General features: G+C 43.0%; 1 protein-coding gene across 1 annotated transcript in view; it reads left to right on the forward strand.

Moving 5' to 3' along the window:
- ZNF827 (zinc finger protein 827) overlaps positions 1-22,330 on the forward strand; it is a 139,671-nt gene that overhangs the window by 14,340 nt on the left and 103,001 nt on the right. Inside the window, exon 2 of the mRNA XM_015422913.1 lies at positions 3,534-4,547. Coding sequence (XP_015278399.1) covers positions 3,534-4,547 — 1,014 coding nt within the window. The remainder of the gene's footprint in view (positions 1-3,533; positions 4,548-22,330) is intronic.

The raw sequence follows: 22,330 nt of genomic DNA on the forward strand, positions 1-22,330 counted from the left end.
AAGGCTCCATGTTATCACCAGTTGTTGTTTAACATCTGCAGGAAGCCACTCAGTGAGGCTATCCATTTGGAATTGAGTCCAGTGGGCAGCTATGTTGGTCTGAAACAGTAGAATGAAGTTTGAGTCCAGTGGCACCTTTAAGACCAGCAAAGTTTAATAAAGTATAAGCTTTCGTGTGCACACATCTGAAGCACACTTTCGTGTGCAAGTATCTGAAGTGTTTTTTCACACAAAAGCTTATACCTTGAATTAAACTTTGTTGGTCTTAAAGGTGCCACTGGACTCCAACTTTGTTCTTTGGAATTGACTGTTATTCATATATTGATGCCACTGAGCTCTGTATTTCATTAAGCATCCAGGAACAGGTTATCCTAAACAAATGCCTAGAAGCTGTGATCAAATAGATGAGAAAACAAACTTAAATTGAATCCTATGAGAATGAGGTCATGTTGGTGGGAGCACTTGGGGTTTAAGTGGGATGGATCTGCCTTTGATTGATGGGATTTTATTATCAGATCAGGTTAAAAACCCTTGGGGTGCTCATAGGCCCAACTTTGCACTTTAAACAAAACAGGTTTGAATTGTTGTTAAAAGGGCCTTTTACCATTTATACCTGATGCACATGCTGAAGTTTCATCTGGACATTTCGGACATTGTTATATTGATTCATGCTTCTGTAACTTCCAGACTTCATTACTGCAGTTTGTTCTTTGTAGGGCTTCCCTTGAAGACAGTTTGGAAGTTTCAATTGGTGCAATATGCAGTGGTGTGCCTTCTGTGAGAACCTGGAAAGTGTGATGATATTTGACCTCTTTTATGCCGGTTACATTGATTTACTCGTTTGCTTCAGAGTTCAATTTAAGGTGCTGCTTTCAGCCTTTAAAGCTCTGATCTGGGACCCACATAACTCTTGCTGTATGAGCCCATGCTCCAATTAAAATCAGAGTGACAGGCAACTGGGCTTACTGTGTTGTAACTGCACAAAGTAAGGACAATGGCAACCAGAAGCAATACATTTACAGTAATGGTAGCTAACCTTGGGAATCTTCAGTGCAAGCCCAACCACAATTACACTATTAAGAACATAAGAGAAGCCAATGTTGGATCAGGCCAATGGCCTATCCAGTCCAACACTCTGTCACACAGTGGCCAAAAATACCAGGTGCCATCAGGAGGTCCAGCAGTGGGGCCAGGACACTAGAAGCCCTCCCACTGTTGCCTCACAAGCACCAAGAATACAGAGCATCACCTGCCCCAGAGTCCCTATCTATACCTTGTGGCTAATGGCCACCGATGGACCTCTGCTCCATATGCTTATCTAATTCCCAATGGACTATTCTGAGTCCACTGAAGTCCTTTTTCTTAGGATTGCACTGTTATTCTGGAAAATGTTCAGAAAGCAACATCTTTAACCAATTTCTGGAAAGGAAACAAAATATTTCTTTTTTTTTTAGAGGGCAGTTGAATGATTTGCAGTTTTGCTTGCATTACCTTCTGGGGATTTAAATATTTTACATAGTGTTTTTACTGTTTTATGTATTTTTATATCAATACTATTTTACTGTTAAAATGCTTTGAGCTTATGTAAAATTAGTATAGAAAAGTTTTAAATGATATCCCCCCCCACTCCAGGCTGCACCCCTCTCCAGGCTGCAGTCTTTTGCATAGCTTGCCACAACCCCTTTGATTTCAGTAGGTTTAGGCATGGTTTGCTTGCCACAGAATCAGACTGTGTAGCTATTATTAGATCCAAAGCCGCATGTTTCTAAGCAGTAGTAGGTTTTTTTGAACGTTTTAGAGCTTTGACTAACTCAAAGTAAAACAAACAACTACTTTATAAGGAAGTTTTAGGACAAATATTTAATAGTTGCACGAATTGATGGAGGTGATCAGATTGTGTGTTTTGTTTTGTTTTGAAAATGAACTTTCTTCCCTCACCCCTGACATCTCACTAGAGACTTGATATGATGTATATTATACTTAGGCAGATGTCTGAACGGGCATGCTCATCATTTTGCTTGTTTTTTGGAACAAAAACACTCGGAATAATATTAGTGAGGAGTTCCACTGTTTATACACTTTCAGCAATTGTCTAATGTTTTGTGACCTTAATGCAATTAGATAACTATTCAAGGTATACTTTCTGTTGTGCCTCTCTCCAAGTAATTGGAAGCTTTGCTGTTACCAGAGTCAGTTTTTTAGTCAAAGTGCTTACTGTATTAGATTTCTTATCCTAAAGGTTTTGGTATTTTGGTATTTGTGTTACCCGTTTTACATGATGGAACATTCATTTTTAAATGCAGTTGTATGAATAATGATAGCAGGAGGAAGAGATAATGTCTGTTTAATGCTAACCTTGCTGTTCTTTACTACATTTGGATTGGCTAGTCTGCTGCACAAACACTGTTTTGGCCATGTCTGTATCTCTCTCAGTGCCCATTGTGAGCAAGAGCAATCCAGGGTCACTGCCCTTTAAACACTGCTAGTCAGATCTCAGGAGACAGAAGATATGTTAGAACTGCCAATGATGAGAAAATGTGGTTAAGGAAGCAAACAGTCTTCAATTGAAAAACTACAGTTCTGCTGGAACTCTTCTTCATTTTAACTTCTTCCTTTAGAATGCGGTCTTATGAAAGAGCGATTCTAGTTTTGTTCAAAAAGGTTGGCATTTTTTTGACAGAGGAGCCCTTGATGCCTAACTCGGCTGTCTAGAAAATATACTTCAAATACCGAGAAATATTACTATGTTATGGATAACATAATGGAGAATTACTGCTTCTTAAAATTACTTTAAAAAGCTCAGGTGTGTGCATAAAACACTTTCATATGTTCTCAGGGAAGCAATCCATTGCAAAGGAATGAGTGTAGTCTCCCGATCTTCAAGGAATGCAAGGGAGTGAGATTGGGAGAGGGACCTGAAAGGTCTTGGTGCAAGTCAATTATTTTATTATGAATAGCCTTAATAAAAAATGTATCGCTAGTCAGTCATGGAGTTTTATGTATACTTCTTGCAGAGCAATGTAAGCACAGTTACATCATTCTAATTCCGCTGAAGTTAATAAGTTTAGAAGGCTGTACCTCTGCTAGAATATAACTGTTGGTCATTTTTACTTTTCTGTTTTAAATAACATTACTAAGTACATGGTCAGCTTCAGGAATCAAGTATTGCAAACCTATGCATTAAATGTGTACATGGTTACATCAAAACCCTAAAAGAGAAGCATTATTTGTGTTCATATCTGCAGTTCTTCTGACCTGAAATTCTTATCTTGTTGTAGGCTTGTAACGTTTTTCTAACGATACACCAGACTAATACTTCTTGAGAATCTGATTATTAATAACTTAATATGATGCACTGGCACCTGCAATAAGCCTATTACTCATGTTTTTGTTACAGTTTCATTGGGAAGGGAAATGGTGTCAAAATAATAGGAAAAATATTTACAACTGAATATGTGTGTGATATATAAATATTGCAAATAAATAACTTGGACAGAATTTGAAATACAAGTCAGTCTTTTTGCTCTTCCTAGATGGTACTAGACAAGAAGAAGCAGACGGTGAACTTAGTGAGGAAGAACATTGGTTTGGAAACTCTTCAGAAACCCCATCAGAAGCATCCTATGGAGAAGTTCAGGAAAACTTCAAATTATCCTTTGAGGATAGGATCCAAGAACAATCCACATCTCCAGACACTTCCTTGGGGAGTGCAACTCCTAGTGGCAACATGCTCGAGCTGGCAGCTGTTGAGAACGAGGCTATAAGGGACGTGTTACAGAATAAAGAACACCTGTCTCCTGGTGTGTCTTCTATATGTGAAGATGACACTCCTGGTCCCAATAAGCCACTAAGTAGTAACCTGAGACGTCTGCTGGAGGCTGGTTCTCTCAAGCTAGACACTAGTGTCCCAGTTAACGGCAGGGTTGAGTCCCCTGTAAATCTTGGCTCAAATATCTCCTTTTCTTCACCTACGCACCATGCTCAGCAGCTAAGTGTCCTTGCTAGAAAGCTTGCTGAAAAACAGGAACAAAATGACCAATATGGTGGAAATAATAACCGCTTTATATGGAATCAAGGCAAGTGGTTGCCTAGCTCAGCGCCCTCTTGCGGTTTGTCTCCAGATTCAGCTATTCTAAAATTGAAAGCAGCAGCCAATGCAGTTCTTCAGGACAAGTCCCTTTCCCGGACTGAAGAGCCTATAAGATTTGAATCCTTTTCTTCACCATTTAGTTCACAGTCTGCAAGTTCCACCTTAGCCGCATTATCAAAGAAAGTCAGTGAAAGAAGCATGACTCCTGGGCAGGACCACCCACCGCCAGCTAGTTCTTTCCTTTCTCTCGCCTCAATGACTTCTTCAGCAGCCCTGCTCAAGGAGGTAGCTGCAAGAGCTGCAGGCAGTCTGTTGGCAGAGAAGAAAAAGTCACTGGTTGCGGACGATCCCCTGCAGCTTTCAGACATGAAGCAAGAGAAAGTAACTCCACCACAGTCCTTGGAATTATTGTTACTCCCGGCCCCTAAAGGAAGGGCTTCTAGAAACACCAATCCAGGTATGAGTTACCATTTTGCTATAGATTGTGATGATTTTACTCCTCTTCAGTTCCAAAGTGTTTCCACTTATTAAGGAAAAGGAAGTTAGCAGAAATTGGTTTTTAAAATGCTGCATGAAATTGACCAGAACTTCTTGTGTTTGAAAGGAAACTGATTATCAGTATGATTCTTTCTGTATTCTGAACACATTTTCCACATCAGATTTGGAAATGTAATAATTTTTTTAAAGGGGGAGAGTACTTGAAGGGGAGTTTGTGGTATTACTGAATATGTGGGGTGTTTTTTTCCTTTTGAATTTTGGATTGGGATACATCTTAGTCCTGCTGCTGTTGTTATAAATTCATTCTTTGGAATACGTGCCCTAATTGAAGGTATTGTGCTGACAGCCTTATTTTTATGATGATAAGATATACACATCTTTTAGAATTCACAGCCAACAGTCACCTTCCAGTTAGCTGCAGTCAGTAAAGTACCCAGGATGGGTCCTGGATACCTGCTTGCTTCCTATCCAGGCACCCCTTTCCTTCTGCTGCCATCCCCACTCTGTGCCTCTGTCACTGTTTTCCATTAACTCTTACCTGGTTTCTGAAGAAGTATCTGAAGAAGTTTGCTTGCACATGAAAGCTTATACCTTGAATTAAACGTTGGCCCCGGTCACACGTAAAGGTTTGGCCCGGGAGAGGGACGGATTGGGGGCGCAGCAAATGGGCGCGATCTCACCGCAACATCTGGGAAGCGGTGCACACCCATCCCCGATCTGTCCCAACCCCCGAAAAGACGCAGCAAAAATACACCACTACCGAGGTGGTTCTTCCAGTGTAGCCGCATCAAGGCCGGCCGTGGGATCGCCGGCGCGTCCTTCTGCCGGCGCATCCCCGGCTCCTGGCTGAACTGCGTATGCTCAGACATGCGCAGTTCGGCAGTCTCCCGTTCCCCACTGTCACTTTCCCCGGCATCTGATCATGCCGGGGAGAGAATGCGGGGATCAATGTGATCCCGCCGCTGCGTGTTTCTTTTGGTGCGGCTTTATAAAGCCGCACTTTCGCCTATTCGTTTCCCCCCGTGTGGCAGGGACCTTTGTTGATCTTAAAGGTGCCACTGCACTCAAACTTTGTTCTGCTGCTTCAGTCCAACACGGCTACCCACCTGAATCTATCTTACCTGGTTTGTTCCTCTCTTAGGTCTGTGTTCTTGTTCTTCCACTCCATACAGGTATTAGTGCTTCTTCTTATTCTTCCTTGCACTGCTTCAAATCAAAATATACCCTCTTTTCAACCAAGATCCTCAAAGCAATAAAGTGGTTGGTATTGCTAGCAACTTGAAGGTATACCTTCCTTTTATATTCTATGCATGATTGATTGGGCCTCAGCAATGAAGTGTGAGGTAAGAACTTCTGGCACCAACAGCAGAACTATGAGGCCAGAGTATGTGTGGAAAATCTGGACCTTTGCTGCTTCCTTCTGAGTGTTATATTCAGGACTACAGGGATGAATGACCTATCCAGATACAGATGAATAGATTCATTCTCCATTTCAGTAGACAGTTGAACATACAGAGGGTGCCTGATAATACCCAACAACAATGAACTGTGTAGGCTTCTTTAGGCCCCTGCCACACGGCAGGGGAAAAGCCTCTTAAGGCGCGGCTTTTAAAAGCCGCGCCAACTTTGAGGCGCCATGGCGGGATCCCACGGATCCCCTGGCCGCGCCGCCTTTTCTCCCCGGCGTGATCAAACGCCGGGGAGAAAACACGGCCCGAACGGGAGCTGGCCGAACTGCGCATGTCCGGGCATGCGCAGTTCGGCTCCGGGCCGGGGTTGAGCTGGCGCAAGGAAGCGCCGGCGATCAAACGCCCGGTTGAAGCGCGCCTACAAGTTGAACCACCCAAGGTAGGTGGTTCAATTTGCTCCGGATTAGGGCGGGGAAGGGCCAGTTCGGGCACGGAAGCAGGACGCTTCCCAGATGTTGTGGTGTGATCGCGCCAGTTTGATCCGGCCCCAAACTGGCCCGCAACTGGCCCAAATCCCCTCGTGTGGACGGGACCTTAGATTTCTAAATTGTATAGCTCAGTTGCTATACCCAGGTCTTCAAAGCAAGGGAGTCTAATTTGCATCTTATGCAAATATTTTGCTAATTATACTGATCAAGCACATTAATTGTGAATTTTTATCAGCTTTTTAAAAAGAAGCTCCTGGCACATACCACAAATGTTGGGGAAGGAGCTATGGCATGACCTTCTTACTTGGGCAATTGCTCATACTTGAAAACTGTGATCTCTCTCATCTGCCCTATCTTTCCTTCCTCTGTGAGAACACACAGTGTATGGGGGAAGAATGTGGTAGGCTGCTATGTTCTGATGTTGCTGCTCTTTCTGCCCCATCACTTCATAGTTAATGTAATGAAAAAGTAGAAGTTCCAAGAAGAACGTGGAGTCCTTTTTATTCTCCCAAGTCACTGTGAATAAAAATGGGTGATTGCTACAAATTTTGTATTTCTGTGGTTTGGCACAGAAACCTCAGGAACTCTTGTTGCTCACCTTCAATGCAGTGTGAGTGCAATGGACCTGTGAGATCTTTTCAAATTCAGATTTTAGTCCAACCTGGAGAAGAAGTCTTCCCACCTATTCACTGGCTGCCGCTGTGGCAATTTCAAGTACCTCTTCTGACAGTCTTTCTTCCCTTCCCTGTCATTTGTGTCTGGAACACTGCTGAAACCAAGAACTAAGAATATCAGGCACCCTGGGAAAACTACATTTTCCAGTCCCTAGTGTTTTTTTTTGGGGGGGGGGAGAAATCTCCCTACAGATGCTAGTTAAGCTGATTAGAAGGTTCAAGAGGGAAGAGTTTTAGAGATCCAGGAATGGCCAGAGATTGCAAATGAATTTTGAATTTTCGGGTGGGGTTGGGGGGAGAACTTTTCCCTGAACATTCTCTAGCGACACCCGTAATAGCCAACCCCTTCCTGAATCAAGTCTGGGGTAACTTTCTCTCATCACTGCTAAAACAAAGCATTCTCCCTAATCTTGTAGAGTTCACTGTTAATCAAAAGAAAATGGGATGGCCTCATATTCATCAGGGGTACAATTTAGGTGCAATCCTATGCCCCACCACCACCTTTGGAAGTATTTGCTATTAATTTCAAAGGGATCCAGTTTTGTGGAGGACACCTAATTAGTAAGGCTGGTTGAACATTATGGACATTGTGGAAAGAGAGGGGGTATTTGAGGGGTACAGCATGTTATGGCATCCTGGGGAAACTGTTTTAACTCGGCTGAATAAAATGGGAATATTTACAAACCAGTTGTTCTGGTTGTAGATTTTTAAATGCCAGGGACACACACACACACCCATCTGCAGTTGTTTATTCCTTTAGAAATATATTTTACTTGGAATATTTGAAGTACTATTTATTTATTATTATTTTATTTATTTTTTATATTTATACCCTGCCCTCCCCGCAAGCGGACTCAGGGCGGCTTACAAGGGGGCAGTAGTGCTCACACATAAAAACACAGTAACACAGAATAAAACAGTAAAACCATTTAAATCAATACTATTAATGGTATGGCGCCGCAGTATGTTTACAGAATGCGTTTTCATCACTGCTGTTAATAACACTTTGAGAACTTAATTTTTGAATACATTACCCATCTAAAGGATGGTTAGTCTGGCTTAGACTGAGTTGACTGAAATTGAATCCGACGAAGATGGAGGTCCTGTGCTTGAGTGGGGGTGGCCTGGGGTTACGGAGACCACTCCTGTCCTTCGATGGGGTGCCATTGGTGCCAGCGTCGGGGGTGAGGCATTTGGGAGTGCTCCTGGATGCCTCCCTAACGATGGAGGCCCAGGTAGCAGCCCACTGCTAAGTTGGCCTTTTATCACCTTCAGCTGATTAGGCAGTTGGTTCCCTTCCTCGAACGCAGTGACTTAGCGACAGTGATCCATGCGATGCTCACCTCGAGATTAGACTACTGTAATGCTCTCTACATAGGGCTGCCCTTGACCCAAATCTGGAAGCTTCAGCTGGTGCAGAATGCAGCAGCCAGGCTGTTGCTGGGCCTCCCCATGTGGGAGCACATCCAGCCTGCGCTAAAAGCACTGCACTGGCTACCTATAGCATACCAAATTTGCTTCAAGGTGCTGGTGCTTACCTTTAAAGCCCTTTATGGTCAGGGACCTACCTACCGGCGGGCCTGTCTTTCCCCACATGTTCCCCAGAGAGCACTACGGTCAGGGTCTCAAAATTGCTTGGCCCTCCCTGGCCCCGAGGATGCCACGCTGGCATCAACTAGGGCCAGGACCTTTTCAGTGGCGGCTCCAACCTGGTGGAATGAGCTCCCGGAAGCGATCAGGGCCCTGTGGGACCTCTTACAGTTCTGCAGGGCCTGGAAAACAGAGCTCTTTCACCAGGCCTTTGGGTAAGGTGCTGCACCTAATAATCTAAGACCCTGTGCCCAATACCACCACCCAGCCTGAGCCTGACAGCAAAAATAAATAAATAAATAATTTGCTGACTGTAATCTATATGTTTACTGCTACTGTGCACAGCCAACATTGTATAAACTGGTTTTAGTAATTATGTTGTGTTTTATGAGGATATTTATATTGATGTTTTTATCTGTTATTTACTGTTGCAATTTTATGTAAGCCGCCCTGAGCCTGCTCCGGCGGGGAGGACAGGGTACAAATCAAACCAACTAACTAACTAACTAACTAACTAAATAAATAAATAGCCACATCACATGTGCCAGTATCCTGATGCCAGCTAACATCTTAACCAAGTTGATTTTATGAAGCAAAAAACTGTTGTTATATTTGACAAGGAAGGCTGTCCAAATCCCGATTATTTCTTTTCCACTTATCAGCCATGCAATTGAGGAAAATATAAAATTCAGTATCACTGCTTCCCTTACATATGTTGAGGTTGCAAAGAGCTAGTGCAGTGGAAGGGTTAGAGGGCTGGACTGTAATCTGGGAGTCCCACGTTCAGATCCCCTCTCTGCCAAGGAACCTGCCTGAATGTCTGTAGCCCAGTCACTTTCCCTCAATCTAACCTATCTCAAAGATGTGTTGTGAGGATTAAAGGGGAAGGGGAAACCATGTACACTACTTGAGGTTTTTGGAGGAAAGGTGGGTTAATAATGAGCTAGCTACCTAGATGTCCACCCATATCCTGGAAAATAGGAATAGCCTTCCATCTTACTCAAGTATTTCCTATGCAAGTCTCTAGAACTACAAGCACTAATTTTTGTAATAAATGCCAGGAGTCTGGGCCACCCAGTACCCTATATGAACTCTGGATTGCATACCTAGATTCCAGGAAATCCAACTATCAAATCAATTTGGCAACCAATCAGTCAGTCCCCTTTTACCTTCTGAACTTTGGCTCTTCAGCAGTTGGGCCACTTCCTTATTAAAGACCCACTAACAATCGTCTTTGTGGTTCCATAAACCACCTTCCAGCCTGGTTAAAAATCTCTGGATACCAAGCAGTGTGTGATATTCCCTTTGCCATTTAATCACTCTCTTTCTGTCCTTGGGTACTCTAGTCTGTTTGCAGAGTTTAAGATTTAAATCTCAGAGGTGTCTCCTACTTTTTGAGAATGAAATATATGCTTATGTCCCAGTGATAGGAAGGCACATGCTGAGTTGCTGAGAATTTGGTTGACTTCAGCCTCATTAAGGCATTCACCTGGGTACAAATAAATGCATGGGAAACAGGTTGGGATTGTACCTGTTGGTCATGCCCATGATTTCCATGTATTCAAAGGTCCCATGGGTATGAAATCTGTGGACCCTGCATTTTCCAGGGTACCAGATCACATGTCCAGGAACCTGCATGTGGTCAGGTGTGTGTGTGTGTGTGTGTGTGTGTGTGCATCATTCACTTCTACCAATTTCTTCCCAAGTTTATGCAGACTGTATTTTCCCCTTCAGAAGTAATATGAGATCCATTAAAACAAAACAAAACTAATATCCTTAGTGTTCCAATTCTACCTGGATTATTATGGGTGAGATCCAACCACCTTTTCTGCTAGTAAAAAACGCAAGGCCATTGCCCACTTAAAAAGGCAGTGCTGGGGTCATGGAGACCATGCAGGACGGGGGCTGTAATAAGGAAGGGAATTGTCCAAGATATAATGAAACAAAGAATTCATTTAGTAAGCAAAGCAGAGATGAAATAAGCAGGCAAACTCCTTCTCCATTCCCCAGATCACCCCACACTAACTTGCTAGAAGAAACATCCTTTCTAGTTCACTTTTATAACACAGAAGCAAAATCTGCTGTCCTTTTCCCAGATAAGCCATTCTTTTTTTGTGCAAGTTCAGATTACACTGTTCACACTGTCTATCACATTAAAGCCAGTTTGGCCCCTTATGGGTGGAAAAGGTGGGAGATAAATGTTTCAATAAAATAAAGACAGCCATTTTAAAAAGAGGAAGGTGGGTAGGGAATATCTTTCTTGTCCTTAGTAGGCTACTGTGAAACAGCAGATTAAAATTGAACCTCATTTAAACACCTAATTGGTGCTCCTCTGGAAATATTCCACACAGAAATGTCATTGGACGCCCTTATTTTCCTTTTTGACTTGAAAATAATTAGTTGGATGATGAGATGAATTAAAATCCTCCAGATTTTTGAGGGAAGGAAATGTTTTTGAAATATGTAGAGCCCTCAGTGTTTGCCTGTGCTGCAAAGACCGAGGGTTTGCAGAAAGAGGTCACTGTTATGTATCTTTTGAGTAGCGGAAAACTGTAAGAAATTGAGCTGAATATGGAAAGTGATGTACATTTGCTATGAAAATAAATCTCACACATTCCTTTGATTCTTCTCATAACCCATTTTATGGTGCCCTGAACAGAATATATTTCATTTTATGAAGTTTTGTATGTTATTTTTGTAGGCCTCTTGCTCATTTAGGCATGAGCCCTGTCCAGTTGCCAATAAGATAAATGGGATTTCCCTTAAGAAATATATTGGCAGCATTTCTTATATTCTGTATGGGTGGGTAAAGAATGGGTACTGTGTTGTCTGTTACATGATTAATTAGCTTCTCTCACCACTGTCATCACTCCACTTACCCTCTGAAGGCCGCTTTGCATGTTCCAAAGAATCTGCAAGAGAAGAAGCACCAGTGAATCGCCATTCTTCTTGCCCTGTTTCCAAGTCCATAGAATGCACATTAAGCCAAGTACAGAAGGAAAAAATGAAACTACGATGGGAAATGGTGGAGGCAGACCTGGAGATAACTCATTATACGCTATATGTTTTAGCAGCCCTACATACCTGATATATTGTTCTGAGCATGCATAATAGGATGGGGCAGAATCCTAACTCAAGAAGAGGGTAGGCTGTCCCAGATGATGTGACGCCACCGCTATATGCCATAGTGCAGACTAGTACAGTATGCCACACTGTGCCACAAGCACGGAATGAAAGTATGGAAAGAATTAAAATTGTTCTAACTCTGTAGACTCTTTAATGGTTTTAAGAAGGGCTGCAGTGGCTCAGAGGTTAAGACACTGAGTTGCAGACCAGAATGTCTACAGCTTGGCAGTTCGAGACCCGAGTGCCGCGTGACAGAGTGAGCTCCTGTCTCTGGCCCCAGCTCCTGCCGACCTTGCAGTTCGAAAGCAAGAAATTGCAAGTAGATAAATAGGTACTGCCTCGGTGGGAAGGTAACAGCGTTCCGTGCACCTCGGCGTTTAGTCATGTCGGCCACATGACCACAGAAGTCTTCGGACAGTGCTGGCTCTTCAGCTTGGAAATGGAGATGAGCAATGCCTCTTAGAGTTGGATTCAACTGGCTTTTGAGCAAGGGAAACCTTTACCTTTATTTGATTAAGATGCATTTCTTTTTAAAAAAATTAATTTTCTAAATATTTCTGTTGTTTTCTCTTAACCCAACATAGGTAAAAGGTTAAAGGAGACTCCGAATTGATAACAGCTAGGCAAGCTGGGCCCACCTAGGCCTGTCCTGAATTCCAACCTTCTGGTGGGATTTTAACTAGGAGGCCACATCTGAATGTTCTGGCCCATTTGCATCCCATGGGGTGTTGTTATAGCTACATTAACACAAGCCTTTCTCTGTACCTTCAAAGCTATACTCTTTTGTAGAGTCACATCATTCACTATGGTTCTAGATAGGGCCACCACTGAAACGGAGGGGACTGGGGTTTAAAATTCAGGGGGCTCTAGTTAGCTTGAAGGCCTGTGAAGCTGGAATAATGCTGCATACAGCAAATGCATTCTAATTTATTTTACTGTCACTATGCAGGTCTTTGGAGGTAATGTGAGCTAAGGTTTTCATTTTTAGTACTGGAACTCCCATGATCGTTCTGAAGCTGGTGGTCAATTTTGACACTCCTAGCTTTATTTTCTGATGCTCAGAGCAGTGGTGGGTAGAAAATGAAACAAAAAACAAAACAAAAACCCCCTATAATGCCAGCTGCAGCGTTGCGTCACTTGTGGTAAAAAAAGGAAGTGACAAAGAGTAGCTGTGGGAATCACTGGCAATTCCTAGAGCTACCTATGTCACTTCAGTTTTTTTACCTCAAGTGATGAGATGCTGCAGCCAGTGTTGCACCCTCCATGCATATCCCAACCTTCAGCCTTCTGACACTGTCTGGCAGTTCTAATGAATAGACATATAGACATGTGGATCCTTTTATCATTATAAGCTTCATGGTAACAGCAAGCCAAGTAATTTGTTTTGTTATGATATTTGGCTTGGATCAGGGTCATATGGGGGCCCAGGCAGAATCTTTGTCCAGGGGCCGATGGTAGTTCTCAACATTCCTGGTTCTAGTGGTAGCTCAGAGCAGTGAGACTAAACCAGGACTGGCAGACATGGAGGGAGTAAATGTAGAGCCCACAATCTTGTATGTCAAAAGTGTAAACTACTGGTGAATTTATCAACAAGTTGTTAAGACGCTGAACTGCAGGCTGTGGAAGGTCGGTATTTCAGCAGATCGAGACCCAAGTGTGCCGCATGACGGAGTGAGCTCCCGTCTCTAGTTCCAGCTCCTGCCAACCTAGCAGTTTGAAAGCAAGAAATTGCAAGTAGATAAATAGGTACCACTTTGGTGGGAAGGTAACAGCGTTCCATGCGCCTTGGTGTTTAGTCATGCCGGCCACATGACCATGGAAATGTCTTTGGACAGCGCTGGCTCTTTGGCTTTAAAACAGAGATGAGCACCGCAACCCTAGAGTCGGAGTCGACTGGCTTTCGAGCAAGGGAACCTTTACCTTTTTATTGAAACTTCATATAAACTACTCCAAGGTATCAGTAACCATGGTATGTACAGCTCTGTGGTTAAGTTTCACATATTGTCGGTCAGGTTTCACAAGGCCAAAGACATTTCACCTTCCATGGCTTTGAAAGGGATCAAGGAGGACCACTCATTAGATCTCCTTCTGTAATGTTCTTATGAACCAATTTAAAGATAAAAGGTGTCTTGTGTCAAAAATTAGGAATATGTACTGCTTTCAAAAGTTTTGCTGTGAATCACAGTCAGAATCTCTTTTTCAAGTGCTTTTTTGTCTACAATTTATACCTCCTTTCTAAACTTTTAGTTGTATATGATAAAAGTCTTGATTTTTGTTTCTCTAATTTCAGATTTAACATAATCTGAGTAATACAAAGGATTGATTCTGAATATATACAGTAATATATCTTTCACACTATAGTAGTGGGTGAGGTATATGCCTTTGGATACTTAAATATTTTCCTCACAGTTGAGCTATAGTGTGATGTAGAATTTGTCTTGTGAGCCACTTGTCGTACAGGAAGTAATTGGATGGAACCTCCCATTGGCAAGTGCATTACATTTCTTTGGCATTTACAGTATTTGATTATGGGGGAAGCAATGGTTTAATCTCATTTAGAAGTTGGAAATGGTGCAGAGAAGGAGATGCCACCTTCTACAGAATCAATTATCTTTTTGCCATCAGAGAACCTTTGCTGCATACTTTTAAACTGTATGATTAGAATAAACTTGTCTGAAACCCTGTTTTGTTAAAGGAGTACATTGTGATTTTGCAGCCAGAGTCTATGCATATTTACTTAGTAGTAAAACCAGACCCGTGGCCACGAGGGACATTTGCGGGTGATGCCCCCTGCCAGATTAGCCCTGCCCCTCACTGCTCATCCCCCAATCCCCCCTCCCCTCCCCATCCCTTCCGAGTCCGCATGAGCTGTTTCGTAGCCCGGCTGGGCTTTGCTGGTGTCCTGCTCTCCAAAGTGGAGGGGGTGGGGTGGGGGGCTGGCTGCGCTTCCTTTCTCCTGCTCTGCTCAGTCTCAGCCATTGCGGCCTGCCTCGGCTTCCTTTCCCCTGTTCCTCAGCTCAGTCAATCTCAGCCACTGTGAACCCCACAGCTCTTGCTGCCTGCTCTGAGCACCGACAGCCGCTGCCATGACCAGTTGGCCTTGGCTTCCTTCCTTTCCCCTGCTCTGCTCAGTCTCGGCCACTGCGACCCCCATAGGTGCTTTTGCCTGGGAGCGCCTGCCTTCCCCTTCAGCTTGCTGCCTTTACAAAGGGCTTTGAATGTCAGTCAGTGCAGCTTTGCAGTTTTGCAGACTTTCCAGTGGGCTTGGGCAGCTTGCAATCCAGCGGGCATTCTGCAGCATGTTTATGTGTGCGTGTGCATTCAAGGACACACTTTTGGAACGCAGTGGGCTGGCTCTTCTAGTCACCTTTTAGGGGTTTTTTTTAATGACATGAGAAGTGACGTCATGCTCCCCAGTGCGGGGGGGCCCCCCCAATTTTCTGGCTATGGACCTGAGTAAAACCCAGTGAAGGACTGAGGTTGTAGTCTTATGCATGCTTATCCAGGAGTAAGTCCTATTGAACTTGGTAAGATTTACCTTTGGTGTTGTGTGCGCGTGTGCGCATGCATGCGCTTGTATGCCTAGAAGTCATGGCGACATCTGGCAACCCCTACTGGAGACTTGGATGTTTTTCAGAGAGTGGTTTGATAGCCTGCCTCTGCATCCTGAGCCCTGGTATTCCTTGGAGGTCTCCCTTCCAATTACTTGCCAGGGTCGACCCTGCTTAGCTTTCGAGATTTAATGAGTCAGGCTTGCCTGAGTTATCTAGGTCAGGGTGATGGGATTTACTGTTGAGTAGACCTACTTAGGATTGCCTTGTAAGAGAGTGCTCCTAAGCAGGTTTATTCAGAATTCTAATCGCGTTTATTCAGTGGGACTTAGTCCCAGGAAAGTATTTTTAGGATTACACTGTTACTCCTGTGTAAGTGTACATGCGTCTTCATCCTGAATTTTTATTTGTCTTTCCTGCTATAGGGAGAAACTAAGAAGTGCACTGAGCATATGGATTTTCCTTAGCATACTTATATCACAGTTTTCCTGTTTACGTTTATAGTATCAGGCTGTTACAATTCTGGACCAATCCACCTAGAACTCACCTGTAATTAAAAAATCCTCTTCTGCTGTTATTATAACTGCTACTAGTATTGGTCAGTATTTATTTCTCTCCAGCAGTGTGTGTCAGGTAGTATGCTGTATACAGGAATGATATAGTCCCTGGCCAAATAGCTTGCAGTTTGCATTGAATGCACAAGACAAGAGTGACAGGAAAGTTAAGGACTGACAAAAGAAAGTGGGAATGGATAGGAGAGATTCCAATAGCAGTGGGGGTGGAGGCAAAGTGAGGCTAGGCAGTAGAATCATAGGATCATAGAGTTGGAAGGGATCTCCAGGGTCATCTAGTCCAACCCCCTGCACAATGCAGGAAATTTACAAATACCTCCCTCTCTACACCCACAGTGATCGCTGTTCCATGCCCAGAAGATAACTAAAAACCTCCAGGATCCCTGACCAAACTGGCTTGGAGAAAAATTGCTTCCTGACCCCAAAGTGGTGATCAGCATTTCCCTAGGCGTGTAAGAAAGGGCCACACGAACTAACAACCCTTCCTGCCTTCCCGTTCATGATATGCCTAAATTCACAGAATCTGCATTGCTGTGAGATGGCCATCTAGCTTCTGTTTGAAAACCTCTAAAGAAGGAGAGCCCACCACTTCCTGAGGAAGCCTGTTCCACTGAGGAACCGAAAAAAACCGCTCTAACTACTAGGAAGTTCTTCCTAATGTTTAGGTGAAAACTCTTTTGATTTAATTTCAACTCATTGGTTCTGGTCCGACCTTCTGGGGCAACAGAAAACAACTCTGTATGACAGCCCTGAAAGTACTTGAAGATGGTTATCATATCACCTCTCATTCGTCTCCTCTCCAGGCTATACATACCCAGCTCCTTTAACGTTTCCTCATAGGACTTGGTCTCCAGACCCCTCAACATCTTTGTTGCTCTCTTCTGGACACATTCCGGCTTGTCTATATCCTTCTTAAATTGTGGTGCCCAAAACTGAACACAATACTCTAGGTGAGGTCTAACCAGAGCAGAGTAAAGCGATACCATCACTTCATGTGATCTGGACACTATACTTTGTTGATACAGCCCAAAATCACATTTGCCTTTTTAGTTACCGCATCACATCACACCGCTGACTCATGTTCCGTGTATGATCTACTAAGACCCCTAGATCCTTTTCACACATACTACTGCCAAGACAAGTCTCCCCAAACCTATAATTATGCATTTTTCCCTACCTAAATGCAGACCTTTACATTTATCCCCATTGAAATGCATTGTATTTGTTTTAGCCCAGTTGTCCAGCCTGTTAAGATCATCCTGTATCCTGACTCTGTCTTCTACCGTATTTGCTACCCCTCCCAATTTAGTATCATCTGCAAATTTAATAAGCATTCCCTCTATCCCTTCATCCAAATCATTGGTAAAGATGTTGAACAAAACAGGTCCTAGTACACCTAGTACTTTATGTACCTTAGATATCAAACCTTTTCTTGAAATGCTAGCCATAGCAATGATTGTCTCAAATGCTGTGAGTGTTTTTTTCAGTATGGATTCAAGTTGGATTTGTTTACACATATGAGAAATTTGAAAGTACTGTAGCCAGGGGATAGTCCTCTAGGGTTACCTTGGAGTAAAGTAGTGTTTTTGAAGTGAGATCCTGGAGAATAATGATATTTGCAGTTTTCCATTGCATATATGCCCGGTTGTTTATACCTGGGAGGAACCAATTTTGGTTTAGAAATGTCTGACATCGGGATATAGGAGGCAATAATACTGATCTCATCCAATCCCATGTAGTCAGCATTGCAGAGAGCAGGGGACTGGAGTGAATTTGTTTAGGCCTACTTGAAGAGGTTTGCCATATGACCTCTTTAATATCAAAAGGGTTAGTATACACCATGTACTGTTTAGCCTGATCAGAGTCGGGACCCACAAACATTAGTTGCATCACCTCTGAAAGGTGAATAGCTCTATAGTAATTTATCAAATTAGGGAAGTTTATGCCTCCCTTCTCTGAACTTCTGTATAGCGTGTTACATTTGATCCTATGGTGTTTGTAGGACCAAAAGAAGTCTAAAAGTATCGATTGCCATTTGCATAGTTGCTTGGTTGTGAGAAATATAGGGATGGTATGGAATAGAAAAATAAACTTTGGTAAGACAAAGGTCTTAATAATATTGAGCCTGTCAAACCAGGATATATTTAATTTGTGCCATTTTTCCAGGTCAGATTGGATGTCCTTCACTAGTTGTGCATGGTTAAGCTTGTAAATATCAGTGAAATTCCTGGGTAACTGAATACTTAAGTATGTTAGACTATCTTTCACCCATGAGTATTTATAGGTATTTTGAATTGTCTCAGATGTGTGTTTGTCCAAATTAATCGGTATTAAATACGATTTTGCCTCATTTACTTTGAGTCCTGATATGGTGTTGAAATATATTAAATGTTTTTGTATTGACTTCAGGGAGGAAATAGGTTGGGATAGGAATAACAGCATATAGTCTGCAAATAAAGACGTTTTGAATTCTGTTTTATGTAAAGCAATACCTTTTATTTCTCTGTCTCCTCTAATCATGTTAGCTAAGGGTTCAATGCACAGGGCAAAGAGAAGTGGGGAGACGGGACATCCTTGTCGGGTGCCACGCTTCAGTTGGAAGGAATCTGAAGTGCTATGGTTAATTTTACTCCTCCTTAATTATTTCTGACCATAGGATTCTACCCAGCATAACTTTAAGTTTGTCAAAATTTTATGCATTTTTATTCATTTATTTATTACGGCCAATTGGCCAGCAATACAAAAATAAAATAGTACAATCACAAGCCCCATCTCCTTTAAAACCATAATCATGTCCCCAAATTCTAAATCCCAGATGAGAACTTTCCTCAGTCTGTGCTTTTTGTTAAAAACTTCCACTTATTTATTACTAAAAAACTATATTTTGCTACTACCAAGGTTACCGACTGCTTGGTGTCTTCCAACAAATATTTCAGCAGCACAGTATCTGCAAATTTCAAATTTGTCGAAATTTGATTTTCTGACGTCCAGCTTATATGTCTGACTATGTACAGCTTTTACCTTCCCCAAGACTGTACATTCCAAAATTACATGGTCACTATTACCCAGGGTGCCCACTACTTTCATCTCGTCAACCAGTTCTTCCCTGTTAGTAATGTGTCTTGGAGAAAAGTCCAAGAGAGCAGATCCCCTTGTTTCCCTCTCCACTTTCTAGAAAATGAAGTTGTCAGCAAGACAAGTCAGGAATGTATTGGACCTTTCATTTTTAGCAGAGTTGGACTTCCAACAGGTATCCGGGTAATTGAAATCTCCCATGACGACCATGTGTGGAGGAGAGAAGTGTCTCAGTGAAGGGGGGGGGCATTGTTACCCAAAGAGGCAGTCTCCAATTAGTTGGGGGGAATTAGCATAGGAGACAGTGCAAGAGGGGGCCACTGGAATCGAAACATCAACATTTACGGGACTTGTACCTATGAGAACTCACAAATAAACAGGCAATTTGTTCAAATTAAAGAGTCTTTTTATTAACAAAGAAAAATGAGGAAAAAGAAAGGTTCATTTAGCAAAACACAACATTCAAGAGCTAACTGGAAAAACAGGGAGGAGCAGAGAATAGCATTTTAGGAATCGGGTGATATTTACCAGTCCTGAAGAGGTCCACGGAAGCAGCAGATCTGGAGAGAAACAATCAGCGTTTAATTCCATGAAGGAGAGAAAGAAAAGCCCACAAGTGGGGGTGTATGTGGTTGGTACCAAGAACACACGACATACTGAGCAGGTTTTCAGAGCTGATCCTTATAGGAAAATTGTGCTCTGAGGCTGTGGGAAAGTGTGAGTCCTTTCTGGTGGGAAACCTTTAGAGAATAATTGTGATGATTGCTTTACCAGAGTGAAACAAAGGTTTGAGCTGTGACTTGATTGCTAATGATGGTCTTCTTGATGACCAAGGAAGGCTTGACTGGACAGGTGACACTGAGATAAAGGGATTAAGTTGCACTTAGGTGATAGTGAAGAGGAAAAAGTGATCTTGCGTATGCAAAGGAGGGTTTTCTGAGAGTAATTGCTTGCTTGAGTTGTTAACAAAGTCTTCCAGAGATGTTTTGCATAAGTCCTGAGTAATCCATTTGATTAAGTTATGCGTGCCTTTAAAGTGGGGGAAAGACATCTGTTCTGACTACCTCCTGATCTACTCAAAAGTTTATTTATCTTACTTTCCCGTGGAGCTATGTGACTGGCATCCATGTTTTAATAGTGTCCTGGCCTGCCCGGGCCTTGGTAGTGCTTGCCCCCAGGATGCTCTGAGCTGGAGGAGGGGTCTGGCTGCCCCTTCTAGGTCCCTGGTGCCACTATTCAGAGTACAGACTTCAGGACTCCAGAGCCAGCAGCCCAGAGTCAACAACCAACTGCACAGCCTTCCCCAGCTCAAGGGTCAGGTCAGTAGTGGTACATGCTGCACTTTAATCAGTGGGAGAGTGCGAGTGGGGGGCCGGCTGGCGCAGATAGACCAAGCAAGCAAGCTCTCCCAAGTCCCTTCCATTCCTTCTCTCCTCCTTGGCTTGAACAGAGCAAGCACATGTGATTGCCACTGGCCTCACCCCTCCCAGGCAGGGAAGTGTTTCTTTCACACTTCACAGAGCCCTGTCGGTGCCTGCAGCATGTACTTGCAACCCCTTTCTCAGAACTTCTTGGATATGAAAAGAAATATTGATGGTGTCAATTGTCATGCCAATAAATCCAAACAATACTGCTACATACATTAATAATACATTAATTGTTCTAAAACTATTGCAGAATCTAATCAAAGTTTTACATATCTATTTCATATAACATTTTTGGCAGTTGACTTTTTTAAATGGCTAGTATTGATTGTTGGATGGGAGCCTGGTGTTTGCTGCTGCTGGAATTATTAGATGAGAAATTATTAACCTATGTTTTTGCATCATTTTCAAGCCTCCTAATTGCATGTTTCTTGGAGAAAATTATTTTGAATCCTTTTGGCAATTTTGGGAGTTGATAAACTTTTGAAAATGTTTAGATTGGAAAATGATATTGTGCTATAGGGTTGGCTTGTTGGATGAGACAGAACAGACTCCATTATGTGTTTGCTTTAGTTTAGGTTGTTTAGTTTAGTTAAAATGGCCACCCACCCTGGGAAGTAGAGCAAAACTCCAGGGTAGGCCTACAAATCCCAGATGCCTCTATGGCCAAAAAGTGTGGGAAAGCCAGGGGGCGGAGTCAGAAGATATAAATGCTCCAGCCAGCCTGGGATGGGGGAGTCATCCTGCAACCCTCAGAGAGGCCAGGAGGCTCTTGCTGCAGATTGCCCACAGGCAGAGAGAGGCCTTGGGGATCAGGGAAGGGAGCAGGGGGAAGGGATCCAGAACTACCTGTAGAAGGCAGGAGGCCAGGCTGAAGGTTGGTAACTGAACCTCATCCTAAGGGAAAATAAGTATAGGAACCAGTTCAGGTACAGAGGAACTGTGTTTTGTCTTATTTCATTTGTGCCCGTTGGTGTTTTCCTTTCTGTGTTTGATTTAAAGTACCTTTTTGTGTTTAAAATCCTGTTGTAAATAGTCAATAAAATCTTTGTTCTTTGTTTAAAATCCCAGTCTGGTGCTCTGACCACGGAGTCTCCCCTGCTCTGCCCACTACCAGTGCCTTAAGAAGGGTCCTGGGAGGGAAAAAGCCCCAAAATATGCAGGTGCCAACCCTCCAGGAGAAACCCAAAGTTAGGGGGGTTTATCTCCAAACCCCAGGAGTCAGCCAGAGGGGTCTCACTGCCCCTCAAGAAAGGCATAGGGAAGTCAGTGAGTGGTGGCAGCTACTGAAGAGTGACAGAAGCCCACCAAGGAGGTGGGAAGGCGAAGCGGGGCTCACGAGCCACAAACCGGCTACTCAGTCCCCCAGGGCTGAAGGTGGGCACCCGTTTCGTCACAGTGGAAAACTGAATTCTGTAACCCTTAAGCAGCAACCATCTATACCTTGTGCCAATAGCCACTGATGGACCTCTGATCCATGTGTTTATCCAGTTGAAGATTAATTTTACTTTTTATTTTTTGATTCTAATCCGAGCATGAGTAAAAGATTTGAAAGTGGTGCTAGCAAGTGCAAGAGACAGAGACTTGAAAATGCGATGGTAATGAAGTTAAGACCAAGCACTGCTTTTGTGCATCAACCACTCAGGAGAGAGGAGTTTTTCAAGACTCAAAAGAACTAAAAATTAATTAAGGGCTATGATGTCTCAAGAGAGGTTGTCCGCACTGAGCATTCTGTACATTGAAAGTGACAAACTTAGATAAACAAATTTTGATGAAGTTTTGGATGATTTTGCTATGAGGAAGGCTAGAAAAAAACATCATTATTATTATTAT

This window comes from Gekko japonicus, unplaced genomic scaffold (assembly GCF_001447785.1).
Source record: "Gekko japonicus isolate JY-2015 unplaced genomic scaffold, Gekko_japonicus_V1.1 scaffold110, whole genome shotgun sequence".
Lineage (NCBI taxonomy): Eukaryota > Metazoa > Chordata > Lepidosauria > Squamata > Gekkonidae > Gekko > Gekko japonicus.